The 15,576-nt window shown below is 36.0% G+C and overlaps 1 protein-coding gene and 1 pseudogene across 1 annotated transcript; one reads left to right on the plus strand and one right to left on the minus strand.

The window, feature by feature from the left end:
- Window positions 1–4,937, plus strand: LOC126633553 (uncharacterized; annotated as a pseudogene).
- Window positions 4,938–8,216: 3,279 nt separating this feature from the next.
- LOC126632899 (E3 ubiquitin-protein ligase RING1-like) lies at window positions 8,217–10,933 on the minus strand. Its single transcript, XM_050303431.1, has 2 exons — window positions 10,425–10,933; window positions 8,217–9,092 (listed from the first exon to the last, which is right to left on the minus strand). Exons 1-2 carry the CDS (start codon window positions 10,798–10,800, stop codon window positions 8,461–8,463), a joined length of 1,008 nt encoding a protein of 335 aa, XP_050159388.1. The 5' UTR covers window positions 10,801–10,933; the 3' UTR covers window positions 8,217–8,460.
- Window positions 10,934–15,576: the final 4,643 nt, after the last annotated feature.

Raw genomic sequence — 15,576 nt, forward strand, 5'->3', positions numbered from 1 at the left:
TTGCTTAAAATTCGAGGATAGGCAGTCCCTTGAGTTTGTTGATGTGACAGAGTTGGTGAAGAAGGTCTCGTCATCAAAGGTGGAGTAGGTGATCTAAGCTAGCAAGATTTTATTTCGGAAACTAATTTCTTGAATTTGTACAAGTTGATAAGCAAATGGTGCGAAAGTTTTTTCATTTTTTTTTTTATATTTTTTTAGGTTGTATAAGTATCGATTCCAATTGCCCTAAACCATTCGTCTCCCGCTAAAAGTAAAATGGCCCCAATCACAAAGAGATCAATGTACAGGTTAGTAGAAACTTGGAAGGACTAAAAGGAAAGAATTCATAAACCATAGCTGTACCATGACATGAGTTTCCTGTGGACATATATAAGAGCAATTTAGATATCAACCACATAAATTTTGACATCAAAATGTAATCATACATTTTGACATCAAAATTTATGATACATTTTTTCCTTTCATTGATTAACAGTTTTTTTTTTTTTCCTTAAAAAAAAATCAGCTGATGATTTCGGCACAATAATTCACCCTTCCAAGGAACGAGAAGTAGGGGTAGGCAAACGGATCGTGAACCTGCTGGTCGGTGCTGGTCCAAGCGGATCGGGGCGGGCAGGGTGAGTCCAAAAATTAGGAGAAACGGGCGGCCGACCCCAAGCTTTTCTACCATTTTCTGTCAAACGATGAGCTATCTGTCCAATTCACCGTCACTCTACTCCGTCTTCATCTCCCTCTCTCTAGTGACTTGCGACCACCACCAGCATCGTCTATGGCCAGCGCCTGCTAATCGAAATCCATCATATTCACTCCCATTCACCAATGGGCTCATCCTACACACCTTATGGGCTTTGTTTTCTTTTGTCTGAAATCTGATCCAACAGATAAAACCCATTTGATTAAAAGATCTCGACAACCCGACTCCGAGTCGAAGAGCACCAAATTACTTTGTCGGGTTCCGAGAGAGGGAAGAAAGCGTCCAAATTTGAGTTTACAACCCGGTTCTGCGTCTCATCGCCGTCTTCTGTGCTCTTTCCCCACTCTTTCAGTATTGCCTCTGCCTCTGCAAAACCTGTACTGAAGCACTCATGGGTCTCTCCAAAGAACAGCTGCTTGCCCGTTTAAAGGTTACTCTCTCTCTCTCTCTCTCTATGTATATATAATGTTTATATGTATTGGACTGTGCTATTAAATTTGATCTGGGTATTCTTTGTTTGCGAAGAATGTTGAATATTATTCCAATTCTCCATAGCTTGTAGTGGTACCTAATTGCCTTTTGTTGTTTGAAGGTCTTTTGTAATTCTTAGTGTACCATCTATAATTTGGGGATTATATATTGATTTTGAATTTGCTTTAGCTTGTGAACCAAAAAGCTCTTATATCGCGTCTTTCGCATATAAACCCTCGATAACATTACACTTTAGCAAAAAACACTTCAAACCCAGAAAAGGAATTTCAAACTAAGAATCAATTCAGAATTTTACTGCTGCGCATCTCTTTAATTTCCTGGAACTAACCTATTCCGTTGGTTTTATTAGGAGCTACAAGTCGATTTTCCCCAACATGAACATCCTGTTGTTCTGACCGTTGAAGCTCAGGTAAAAGAAGATAAATGAATATGGGAATAAGATGTGTAGTCTTTTTGCGCCGATTAATTACATGTTCTGTAGCAAGATATGATTTGTTTTCATCAGGCCAAATATGTTGGAAATCTGGGAGGTGGACTGAGTGAAAATTTATTCTTGAAGGTATCGTATTCTGACAGTTTGGAAACAGCATTCACATCGCGTAATATAAATTCTGCAGTTTGGTTTTTCTTCTACTTTTCATTATGCGGCTGAGCATCTATAGTTTTTTCTTTTATAACTGCAGGACAAGAAAAGAAGGTTTTATATTGTTTCCGCTTCGGCAGATGCTAAAGTAGATTTGAAAGGTATGCATGTATTCCTAATTATGTTCATTCTGTTATGTGTAAGCATTTTGATCTGTCGTCACATAAATCTTTCTTGCTTTATGCATCATTTGAAATGTTGGAGTTTGTCTGAATACTTATGAGCTTTATCTACAACTTGAAAGCTGAGCGGTTCTATCTGTGGGGCTTGGTTTGGGAAGAGGGGGCTTGAGAATGGCTCCTGAAGAAGCACTTGGAGAAATACTTCAGGTTGGCATATGCAAATATTATTTTAGCTGTCAATTCAATCTAATTAGAAACAATGCTAATTCTTTGATTTCTGAGAATTCTTTGGCATTTCACCTGATACTTTCGAATTTAGCGGACTATTTTTCATGTGTTCATTAGAAGAAATTATGCTATATCATAAAGTGTCATGTATGTAATTGCCTTTCTGATTCTGTTTTTAATATTTGTTCTGATTCTGTGTCTTGTTGCAAGGTCCCTCTGGGTTGCGTTATGCCTTTTTCCCTGGTGAATGAATCTGGACGGTATGCATTACTCTTTCATTTAATTGATATCCAAATAAACAATAGGTTTCCTTCTATATTTTCTATTCAGGCATTATAATTTGTTACTCTTGCCCTTGAACGCAACTAGTTTAATTATCTTTTGAAATGATTTAAATCAGTTACTCCTTACCATGTGCTTTATATTGTATAGCCTATGCTTTTTACATTTGATTAATAATGACCAACTGAATATAGTCGTAATTCTTACCATTTTGGTTTTCTGGAAAATTAAAACGTGACCATTCTTATCATTTAGGTTGTGGAAATAATTATCTTTTCACCCCAAGTCATGTTATTTAGCCTGTGCATGTTGATACTGTAATCATTTTTCTTTCATATATTATTATCTTGAGTGAATTCTCTTATGCTTTTTCTGCCTTTTTTTTTCTTTTCTTTTCGTGAAGCCATGTCTCTCTGTTGTTGGATCACAAATTTAAAAGTCAGGAGTGGTGCTTCTTCCACCCTTTATCGAATGACATGTCAATCTGTAAGTGATAAGGGTTGATGGGAGGAAATGATATTTTTGTCTCATCTGTTTTAAAAGTCAGGAGTGCGGGAGCCTTGTGCACTGGGTACGACCTTTTTTTTTTTTGTTTTGAAAATTTTGTGCGTACTTATCATTCTCCTGAAGTTTTATGTTGCTTTATAATTTACTTGTGGATTCTTCATTTTTATAAACCTCATGCACTACTGTTACATGAGTAGTCTTACCCAGACTGTCTGTTTTTGTGGCTATAGCGTGAGCATAGTGTTACAAGTTAATTGCTCGCAATTACCTTGAGGAATTTTGTTGTCATTTGGGATAGATTTGGAATAGTCTAGGCAAAGAACCACTACTTTCAATTGTAAGGTTTCTGCTGGTCTTATCGTATTATTTTACTTGGTTGAATTCATATGAGCATTGGAGCAACAATTCATTTTTTGGTGGCTTACACAATAATGTCTTAAGAAGCATGGGTATGGCAATAATTCTAGATCTACAGAACTTTGTTAACAAGGTATATGCAGAAGCAGTGTTACTTAATAAGTTTAATGATGTGTAGTCAACGAAGACTTTACATGTATACATCTGTATTGTGTCCGTGCACACTTGTGTTTCTGTGCATTAGTGTGTTTAATCAGGCATTAATTGTTGAGAGCTCCTGGAGTAATAAGACCGGACATCTTGTTACTAAATAATTGGATGTCTTAAAGAGTTATATGTGTGCCTGATATGAGCCTTTGGATTCTCTGTAATGGATTTTATTTTGTTTGTTTTATCTTAACTATTCTGCAACTCAACAAATTCATACTTGAGTTATGGTTTTTATTCCGGAAAAGAATTTCCATTGCTATCAATATGTCAATGTATTAAAAGCGTGAGGCGTGGGCGAGACGTCTAAGGGATAGCCTGGCCTAGGCGTGAGGAGTGAGGCGAAGCCTCATGGGACCTAAATTTTTTAATATATACATTGAGCGTACACATTATATTAAAAAAAAAAGATCATTAATCAATATTCATCCTGAATACACACATATATTATATTATATATATACATATATTATATTATATTATATATATATTTATATATATATAATAGAGGGTGAAAAGCACAATGAGCACACATATAACAATGCATGTAGACAGCACACACATCCATTATATAAAAAAATAAAAAATAAAAAAAAGGCAAAGAGTCGATAGTGTAAGGAAGAGGTATGAGACAATTAAAACCTTACCCAAAATTTGGGTTTGGGAGTTTGAAAAAAAAAAAAGGCAGCTCCGGCGAAGCCTTCTTCCCACTCTCTCAAAACAGAGGCGGCAACCCTCACGCCCAGCCTCAGAGGACGCCTAGGCGCGCCCTGAGGTGAGCCTTTTAAAACATTGATATATGTTCAACAAAATTTTAGTTTCTTACTCAAAAAAGTTGTGTATGTTATCCTTCTCAATAAGTTTACCCCTGATCCGTGACGAAATTTCTGTTTCCAGCACTTAGTACCCATGATCTTGACAAGTTTCTAAAATCAATTGGGAGAGACCTCATATGTTGACTTGGAGGTAATGAGACTTATGTTTGTCTCCATAGTTTAAAGAACACCGAATCATTTTATCAAAATTATTTGTCTCATGCAGGCTAACCCATCGGTTGGGAAGGTCGTGTAGAAATTCAAGTTTCTGTGGATAACAAATCAACAGCAAGTATAGGTACTGTCCTGTGAAACTGCACTCTGCAGAAATATAGAAATACAAAGAGAGTTGATTCCACGATAAATTCTCCTAATATAGTTCTATGATAATTAATTTTCGTCCTCATAAGTTGCCATGCTGTTATGGTACTTTCTACATTTAAGTAGCTCGTTTCCGATCATATTTTTAGAGAGATATTAGCATTTTTCTTGTTTGGGGATTTGGGAGATGTTAAAATTGGGCTTCCTGTTTTTTATTCATGTTAACCAGTAAAATATTCTTTCATGATGCAGTGAATTCTTCTAAGCTATCCACTAGTGCAAAAAGAACTAAGGACTGATGTACTTTTATGTGCAAACGGAAGCGAATTCTAACAAAGTACCAATATCAATGTCGTAGGTGAAAGCTAAAACAAACTAACATAAGAGATTTACGTGGTTCGGCGTAAAGCCTACTCCACAGGCGAAGCACGGCAAGAAATTTCACTAAACAAACGGAGATTACAAAAAAGTGTTTAAACTCTCACAACCCAGATCCCACAAATTACAAACCCTAAACCAAGCGATTAGAGAACCCAAACAAACGAAGAAGATTCTCCTAAATTGTTCTCTAACTTACAAATTGACCCTCACCAAATTTGCCAAACGAATGAGCCATGAATTTGCTACACACTCGTGACTCCAAACAGTGACCTCCACCCAAAACCAAAATAGAGAAAAGCTCTCTAAACCATGATGAGGCACACAAAATACACTAACCCTAACGTCCTATTTATAGTGCATAGAACTTAGGTTACAATAAGAATCCTAATAGGAAGTAAATCCAAATCCTAATCAAATAGGTAATTAACAAAATCTCTTCACCAAGGAAACCAACTAAGAAGTCAAAATCCAAACCCAAATAGGACATCAAAACCAAATAGGTAACACAAACCTAATTCTTTGCATCATCCTAATTTTGAGCCGTAAAAACCCAACAAGGACGAACAGGTCAATGGTGTAAATGTGACAAAGACCGTAACAGATGCTCTTTACTGTCATTACTCATTAGTGTACATCCAGTTCTCGGAAGATTTTGAAACAATTGTTCATATCCGTAATCACGAGATCATTCTTATTGCAGATGATCTTTAAATCCAGCGCATATACTGAAGGGTTTTCTGCTGGCAAGCGCCATTATACACACCGTACATATTGACGATTGTTTGAGTTCTTTCTCCCATTCTCCGTCGCAAGAGAGTGCAGAATCAATCTGCTCCAGGTTTGAATCATTTTTATGCTCTGCTATATTTCGAATGCTCTTTTCTACATTTGATAGAATATTTATGTGAACATTTAAAACTTTATGAGATGCTTCTTTTCTAAAAATAATGTTTTTGCGAGTGTGTTTCGTGTTTACGATTTATGATGCTGATAACAAAATCTGGCTAGTGCATTTGACTTATTACTTCAGCTCATCGGTACGTTGTCTTCCGATGACAGAACAGCTTATTTGTAGGATTATAACATGAACCTATGCAGAAGTGTTTATATCGTTTATGTAAGACACTCACAACAGTATCAGACAAATAATGTCGGAGCGATAGATAGTATTTTGGTTGAAGGTTTACGGTTTCTGCTGCAGCGTTGAGTTCCGTTTGGTTGAAGATGTGTCATTACGGTTAAAACACGGACCAGTTTGATTTTAAGCAATTTCGATCAAGCCCTTTTTTTTTTCTTTTTTTTTTGTGTTATAGATTTATTTATGCTGACCTTAAGAGATAGAGATGAGCCTATGATCTTCGGGACGCAGAGGATTACAACCCAAAATTATTGAAACATGAAATAATAGCCAATGTTATGGCGTCCGGCGTAATTAACAGCCACTTTTGAGGACTAAAAATAAGGCAAGAACTTCACGATGGATCAGCTGCATCAAAATACAATTTCTCTTTAGGACTTTTTTGTTTTCCTAAAATTGGAACCGTAGCAGGGCTCTATCCATTTATTCACTAGACCAAATTCATTTTTTTTATTTTATTGCACAACAAGAATTCAAGCAATTTAAATCAGGTTTTGGACCTATTTAGTAAGAATGGAATTGTTGGGGGACATTTAGATCGAAGTGGACTTGGGCTTTGAGAACGTCATTTTCTCCCTTGGTACGGATTCGTAATAAGTCCCAGGATATCTCAAAAGAGTTAGCTTGTCTTAGGAAATACGTTATACGCTGATAACATCATTGGCTCGATGATAGCATGAATGATCAAGATAATGACTTGTTCAAGTGAAGCGTGATGTGGAAACTAAAAGATTATCAGTTTACATGAGAGATAAGGGATTTGCATGGTTGCATGGCATTCTTTGCTAGATAATATGGGCTTTCCTAGGGTGATAGTAAGGTTTTTAATGACTGGGATGTTTGATGCAAAGCTATGGAAATTATTAAGGTTGCATGGATGGTGATGCTTGGGGCTTGGAGTAGGCTTCTGGGCTAAGTGGAACTTTCTGGGCTTTTTCCTGGGTGGTTCTCTTTCACTACGTTTTCTCTATCTCCTCCTCCCTGTTTTTCTGAATCTCCTTTTGATGGCTTCTCTCCCTCCTTATGTAAGTGAAGGCTTCTTCTCTAGGTTTCAAGAGAATATCCCTTTGTGGCTTGGTCTTCCCCTCATTTCTCCCTAACTATCCTATTATTCCCATTTTGGTGTAAACTAGTTACACTGTTGAGACCTGCAGATTGTTACTTCCTGAGGCGCGGCTTTCCCAGGGTGACCTTTTGCAAGCGCTAAATCTGGTAGCGCGCTTCATGGCTTAAGCACTTTGGTTGTCTGTGCAGGCTGGGAAGGGAAAGTCAGCATTAAATGTCTGGGCTTAACATGCATTTAATGCAAGAATCTAGTTTAATCCTAACCAAGGGGGGTTGGCTTGCTAGGGAAAGGGATAAACTAGGCTAGTTCTCTCTCAATGATGTTTGCGTGAAATACAAAGGGTATGGACTTGGATCTTTGGGCTCCCAAGTAGCCCAAAGTCTTCCATGACCCCAATTCCACATAGGCCCGATAAACTTGTGTAACCATCCACACTACAATCCACTTGGCAAGCCCCGAATATGTGACTTGGGATTAGCATGATTTGTGGCTAAGGAAGCATGGCGTGATGAATAGGCATGAGCATGGCGCGGCATGCCATGTTTGTAAATATATTCCTCATCGATCATGTGCCTTGGCGTGTGCTTGGGCTTAAATGTAGGCTTTGCATGACAATTGGACCTTGAGATTTGCTTGGATTGGTGTGTGACATTTTTGGGCCCCAACAAGAATATTCTCATAATTATCCATTAACACGACGTGTAGCTTTTTTCATTTATTTCATTTTAGAATCAGTTGTTTTTACAAACATGACGGTATGGACAAATCTTTTGTTCCGTAATAATGTGTAAAAGATGCTAGCCGCGCCTAAAAGTCGAGTATTTTTTTAATTATAGCATTTTAGTCCCACTAAAAAAAACACAAATAAATGAAAACAAGATGAAAAGCAAATCAACTATTGTTTCGGGAAATTTAAATTCAAAACTTTGACATGGTACGAGATGATATGTCACTAAATCAACATAAAAGAAATTGAAGTTGCAATAGTTTAATTAATTTTTGTGGCTGGAAGAGGTACAATGCTTTAAGCAAAAAATGAATACAAATAATAGAAATTGAAGTCGCAACCATTCCCATTGTTATCACAATTATGTATAACATTCATAACTTGAAATTTTTTTCATAATCAAATAATAGAAATAATAATTTAACATTAACATTAACCAACTCTAGAAGTAGAAGTAGCATTATCACCTTGTGGCTCGTTTCAAAGATGCCTTGATCGAAATGGCCACAAAGATCCCAACCTACTCCACCTCACGCGCCGTCTTGTCCGCCCCTCTCCGCCACTATTCGAGTCCCCCAACTCTACCAATCCGCCACCGCATACCTGAATCTCGACCCGGCAAACCGGGCAAGAGTTGTGGAGCCTCAGCCACGGAACAATACAATCGCTGTGGTATATGTGATTGCATGACAACTCCCTCACCTCTCCACCAATCTTAAACTCCTCCATGCAAATTGGGCAACAAGACTCATTGCTCAAATGGACCTCGCTGATTTTCACAGTTGGTATTGCGTTGATTGCCATTTCGGGTACTGGAGGCGGGCCGGGCCTGTCGTTTTGGGTTAGTTCTTCGATCAGTCCGTGAAGGCCCGGCCCAAAAAAGTAGTTTCCTAGATCGACTCCACGTGGAGCGGGTAGTACTGGATTTTCTTGTGGTCTATGAGTGGGTCCCACTGGATTAGAAGGGTCTTCCACGGGTCGGACTATAATCAAATTCCTGGGACGGCTTCGAGTGCGGGGCTCAGATTCAACCTCCCAGTTTTCTCTACCATCAAAGCTAGGGTTGCGCCGCCTCCGTCTCCTATTTGTCCTCAAATCTTGAACTTCAGGTTCTGTTTCAAAGCAACGTGTCAAATGTCGAGAAAAGTATTGCTAATTCATATGAACTCCGTGGCGGAGCCAGGATTTCTTGTGAGAAGGGGCCTCACATAAGTATAGAAGAAAAAAAAACGAATAGTGGTTATAAAATTACAATGCAAAACATTATAATATATATCCAAATAATTAAGTAGTCAAAATTAACATATGCATAGATAATTTTATAGAGTAATCAAAATTATTCTTGGCAAATTCCATTGAAATAGTAGCATCATGTCATCTATACTATTGAAAGAATTATTAATCTCAATAGAGAGAATTACTAAAATTTTTGCAAACCCTAAAATTCAAGTAAGAGGTGAGATAGAATAGAAACAAATGTTTTATAGTGAATAATAGAGTTTCGACAAAAAAAAAAAAAAAGAATAATAGAGTATTACAAACCTTTTTGTTCTTTATTGAATAAATTTGGGAGTTGGAATGACTAAATATATAAAATTCAAGAAGAATAAGGAATAACTCTACCAGTGCATAAGTGAAAGACGGTTTTTTTTTTTTTAAAATTAAAAGTGAATTATGGGTTTTAATTTAATGTTATTGATTTGTGAAATGGTGGTGTTGTCCACACACCTCTTTTTATCTTGCATACACCTCTCTCAATTTTCGGCCATTGGATCAAATGCATTGAAGAATATCAAATGACATAAGTTAACAAGGAGTGTGTGAAAGGTAAAAAAAAGGTATGTGTATAGCACCACACTTTATGATAAATGACCATTTAAAATATATAGTTAATTTTGGGAAGGGATCTGTTGGATGAATAGGAAATAATGATTGGATTTGTTTTAGTTGTTGAGAATGGTTGCAAAGCAATTGAAATAGGTGTAATACTATCTTTTTTTCTTTTCCTTTTTTTTTTTAGTCAGGGTAGGCCTAGGACCGATGTAGGTCTTAACTGCCTCCGCTAGTGTATGGACTGTTTGGATTTAAATATAGAGTCCTTTGTCATAATATTAACTTCTAATCATAATTTGGCGCATACCAAAATATTTCTTTTAAACTACAAAACGAAAAGTTTATGCACATATATCGAAATCTAATTTGTCTCCAAAAAAAGAATAACCTCCTTAAGCCAAACATTTTCGTAATTAAACGGCTTTAAACCGTTAAAAAAACTTATTGATGGACCTATATTTTCATAGTTGGTGTGCATTACTATTAAATTTGTTCATGTTGGATATATTTGGTCGATAACCATAACATCAATGCACATATATTTGATCAACTATGAATAATGTACGAACAACTGTAAATTACTGCAACTATCAAAATTCAAGACCACGTACCTACACCTGCACCTCTGCCCTCATGGCCAAGGTGGCGTCGCCAATACCATGGACGTCCTCTGGAATCGGCTTCCGGGTCATATAATTCACGGTTGAAAGGCCTCATGAGCGGATCGAACATGAGGGAAAGTGCTTCGAGCAGACGAGCTTCCGGGGATGGATCGAAACTGGTGTAGTCTACGAGAAGTCTAGGTGTAATCGACATGTCAAACTCCGACAGAAACTGCCCGAAACAACGAGGGCAGACTGTCTCTGATGGGTTGTTGGAGGCAGTCCTCACCGTCCGATTGCAATGGTAGCACCAGTAGAGTCCGTATAGTGGTGTTGTGCCATCGTCATTGTTAATGTCCCTCGAACGAGGTGGACTCAGAGACATGTTTAGTTTTGGGAGCTTTGAAAAATATTGACGATTCTGATGGAAGTTTAGGGTTTTATTTGGAAAGAATATGAAGGAGAAATGATGGAAATGAAACAAAGAATGGCTTTTGGGGTACACAAAGCAATCCTCTTTCCTTCTATTTCTGCATTCTGAAATGTATCTAAAGTTTGCTTTGTGGGTTTGTAGGGTTTATAGGGGCTTCACACCATTTCGTTTTCACAAAGAAAGGGATGAGTATCATGCATGCATGCAACGATGCATATGTCGACGTTTCGTAGTCGGAGAGTATATTCTTGATGGAGAAACATTGCATCCACCTATGGCTGCGATACCTTGTCCGTCGTTTGTGATTAATGTATTTTTTTTTTACATTTTCTTAATCATTGTTTAAGCATCACTTATTGCAAGAAATCAATTAAATTGGATACTGTTTGGTCATTTGTACATAATAAATAAATAGACAATTTATTATAAAGTTACTAGTTGATATTAAAATTTTCGATTTGTTTGATACATATACATGTTTAAACGATTTTCAATTTGATTGATTTTTTTCAGAAAGTTTTAAAAAGATTACGACTATGAAAATGAACATTTCTGCTGATTATAACATTTATATGGTTAAAATACGTCATAACGGGTGAGCATGGATTTTATTGTTTGGGCCTATTGTTTTATGTTTGTGGACTGGACTTGAAAATGAGCGATGCCTGCAGACTTGGGCAATTGTTTAATTCACTAGCCCAAAAATGAGATATGAAATGATAACTCAGCCCTATGATCGGTCGACCAAATTTTGTTTAAGGACACATTATTCAGTGGAAAAGAATTTACAATTACAATGAGAGATTTTTCAATGTGTTGGAAATACAGAACGACACACCACATGTCGTAGTACAATTGGAGGGACACTTGAAAAGAAAAAAAAAATTCTCAAATTGCATAATAACATGTGATTTTATGTCTCGTGTTTCGAGTACACTGAAAAGCCTATCCAATTGCAAGTCATGGTCACATCCACGAGATAAAAGTGACTAATTATGAAACTAACGAAGATTCAATTGAACAAAACAATGTTATAATTAGTGTTTGAGCTTAGATTATAAAATTGCACTGTCATTATTAACTCTTCAAACCTTAACTTTCTTTAAAACTACTAATTAACACATGATCAGCCACTTAGTACTACTATCTAATGTATTCATCTTTACTTATAAGTGAAAGGTTTTAGATTCGATTATCTCCAAATGTAAATTTGAACCACATTATTGATAGCTCATTGTGAGGCTTAGCCCATCACTCATCCTATAGAATAGATGCTATCATTTGTTCAAAAAAAAAAAAACACTTTTTGTGGTTACACAACAGTGAATTTATATTAAAGAGCGAAAAATTATAGCTAAATCACATAATAGACTAAGCTACAATAATTTGATATTGAAATAGTCATTCATTGAAGTCCAACCTATCAATCTTCAATGCTTATGAAATGGAGATAGAATACCAATTTACTCTACTAAGATTTCTTTCCTCCACTTGTTTTGTTGTTTTAATGAAAATGTTGAGGAATGGTCGACAATAATTTAGATATACCTATTTTTCTACTCATCCAAAAAAAAAAAAGTTATATTCATCTTGCATGTTTGTGCATGACCATTTAATATGTGCAACGTCTGGCTCTGTCTCTTGTTTCCTAAGGAAATACCAAAGAAACATATTAAAAAATGGAAAGAGATCCTATTCGAATTTCTTCCTCCTAATCCATCAAATCAGGAAATCCGTATTATTGAAATTTGATCCAATAGCTACAAACATGGACTCACTTTAAAAGTTATAATAACTTCTGCCGTTAGATTAAATTTCAATAGTACGGATTCTCTGATTTGATGAATTAGGAAGAAGAGATCCGAAGAGGATCCATTTCCTTAAAAAATGCAGTTGAATAATGCAAACCTACTCTTTGCCAAAAGTTCATGGTCATCAAGCACTTTTAATTTCAAATATGATAAACTTATCAGTGTGTGTGTGTAAGGCAAGGGATCCTCATTATTTTAAAAAAAAAAAAAAAAGGTGATGTGGACTCATACTATATCGAATTTTAACAATCCGAATCAGTTATTTTTTAAGTCTTGATTAGATTATCCTTGCCAAAATTTAATTCAATCCAAAATCATTTTGCCTATATAATTATCACGATGAAGTTTTATTGTTTCTTACAAAGTGTTCGTCTATTTCTTTAAACTCAATTAGATGTCTCAAATATTTTCAATTTGATTAATATTTTGTAAGGACGATCTATGAGGTGCAACTTGAAAAATAGATGGTTCGAACATTGAAATTCAATATGGTATTATCTATATTAAATGAGAGGAGGGCATGTTTAGACTTACACTAGCAATAATGGGGGAGGAAATGTGCTTAGCCTCATAATGGGCTAGCAAAAAATGTGGTTTTAATTCGCTTTTAACGAAAATCGAACATATGACATATCACTTACAAATGAAAATGAATACAACTACACCGTAATGCTAAGTGACAACTTTATGTATATTTTAAATTTAAGCATAGAATTTACCACCATCATTTTATAAAATGAAAACTAATGAAAATGACTTGAAAACTTTGAGTTTTAATGATAAGGACAAAATAAAGGCTAAAGTAAATAGTACAATGATTGATTTTTTAATGTAAAAATATGATTTTTCGTTAAAAGTACTGTGAACTTTTCTTTAAAATTCTATTTTATAAAAGTGTGACGGCAGGACCATCACCAAGAAGTAGCTAACAGGACACCCTTTCAGTCAATCATGTAGCCGAAGAAATTAATTTGAACATGAACCCTGATGCTGCAAAATTCAAATATTAAATAAAAACATGTTGATATATACTAAAGTGATGTAATGGCGTGCGTCACGTATTGCAAACTTCCTAGTATGGTAGTGCCCATGTATGATGATTTCAATATGTAATTAACCAAAGGTATGTATATTATATAACTATATTAATTTTTTAATTATAAATTATAATAGGAGATTTCAAGAGTTAATTAGTACTAATTTAACATGATGCTACTTTCTTTTAGATACGTTAATTTGAATTATCTTATGATTTGAATTGTTGATTTTTTTATTTAAATTATCGTACATAAGTCATCTTATTTCATTTAAATTGAAAAACTGTTTAGCCCTTTAATTATTCGTGCACATTTATCGAAAACACTATATTCTATTCTATGTAAGACACGATAATTTTAAAGTAAACCTCGACATGTGGTTAGTTTCATAGTAAATTACTAACTTCATCGGTTCTGATTATTATTCTCAATAATAATTCAATTTAAAAACTTCGTCGGGAATGAAAAACAAATATAACTTTGCCATCATCCTAATTTCTTCGCAACATTTCACCGTATTTTATAAAACTTATTATCGCATTCTATATATGAATTTTTCTGTGTCGTGTCTTACTAACGTGTACATTCAAAATCCACTCAAATTTGTGATTTTTTTTTTTAACAAGGGGTACAACTAGTGGTAAATTACAGTTATCTATCATTTTCAGGTCTAAAGAGGCTATGAGGAATTTTACCATATCCGTGACCACAGTCAAGCAGACTCACCAGCTCAAAGCATTGAACTCGGAACCTCCTACAATTTTTTGTTCATTTTTTTTATTAAAACCGAAGATAGGATATATTATAGACGAATAAGAATGTTTACATCGTGGGCTAGAACATTAAATAAAAACTCTGGCCCAATACAATCCCAAACAAAATCACCACATTTCTGAAAAGCAAACTTCGCCACTGAGTGAGCCGCACGGTTACTCTCCCTAGGCACAAACGAAAACGTCACAGACGTTAACCTCTGTACTAGAAGCTCGATGTCACCAAGGATGCATTCAATATTGTAGTCAGGTGTAGATTCCTTCTTTAGCATATGTTTGATAACCAAAGCATCCAATTCAATTATCACATTGTCAAAGTCGTTGTCAATGCAGGCCATCAGAGCGCCCAGTATAACACACGCCTCAGCAGCTGCCGCACTGTGACAAAAGCCAGTTCCCGATCCTCTAGTAGCTTGAAGCAGACCCACGAAGTCACGGCCCACCCATCACACGCCAGCGCACAGAGAAGACTTACACCAAGCCGCATCGGTATTCATCTTAATAAAACCAAATTTCGGTTTCTTCCAATGAGACTGCGAACAATTTGCCAGCTTGGTGGGTTTTAAGCTCTTTTGACACTCTCCCACAAGACCCTGGGACAGAGCCTCACAGTATTCGGAAATATTCTTCCTCCATAACGTCATGACTTTCAGGTGTTGTCTGTGTTTACCATTGTATACCATTTCATTTCTATTTTTCCATAGTCTCTAGAGGCGCCAAAAGCAAACTCCTGGAGAATCTCCTCACCATTGTCCCTATTCTTGAAGAACCGCAATTCGCGTTCTTACTACTGAACCACGTTTTGTAGTTCAAACTTGTGAATTTTGACGTGGACATTTTGTTATTGATAAATGATAATGACCCAAGTCAAAAGGGACTTAAAAACAACAATATAGGCACTAAGTCAATAAAGAGGATAGGGATTAGGTGACTAAAAACCTCCCAACTAGTTCCCTAATTGCCAAGGAACAAGTACAGTTTATCGCGTCACACACATTTGGTGACTTCCCTTTTTTAAATTAAATTATAAGCGAGATTTAAAGTCAAATTTTCTTGAGCTGTTTGCTTTGGACCGCTTGGCAAGTTTTGAAATCAACGGTCAGGAGA

The sequence above is a fragment of the Malus sylvestris genome, chromosome 8, assembly GCF_916048215.2.
Source record: "Malus sylvestris chromosome 8, drMalSylv7.2, whole genome shotgun sequence".
NCBI classification, from domain to species: domain Eukaryota; kingdom Viridiplantae; phylum Streptophyta; class Magnoliopsida; order Rosales; family Rosaceae; genus Malus; species Malus sylvestris.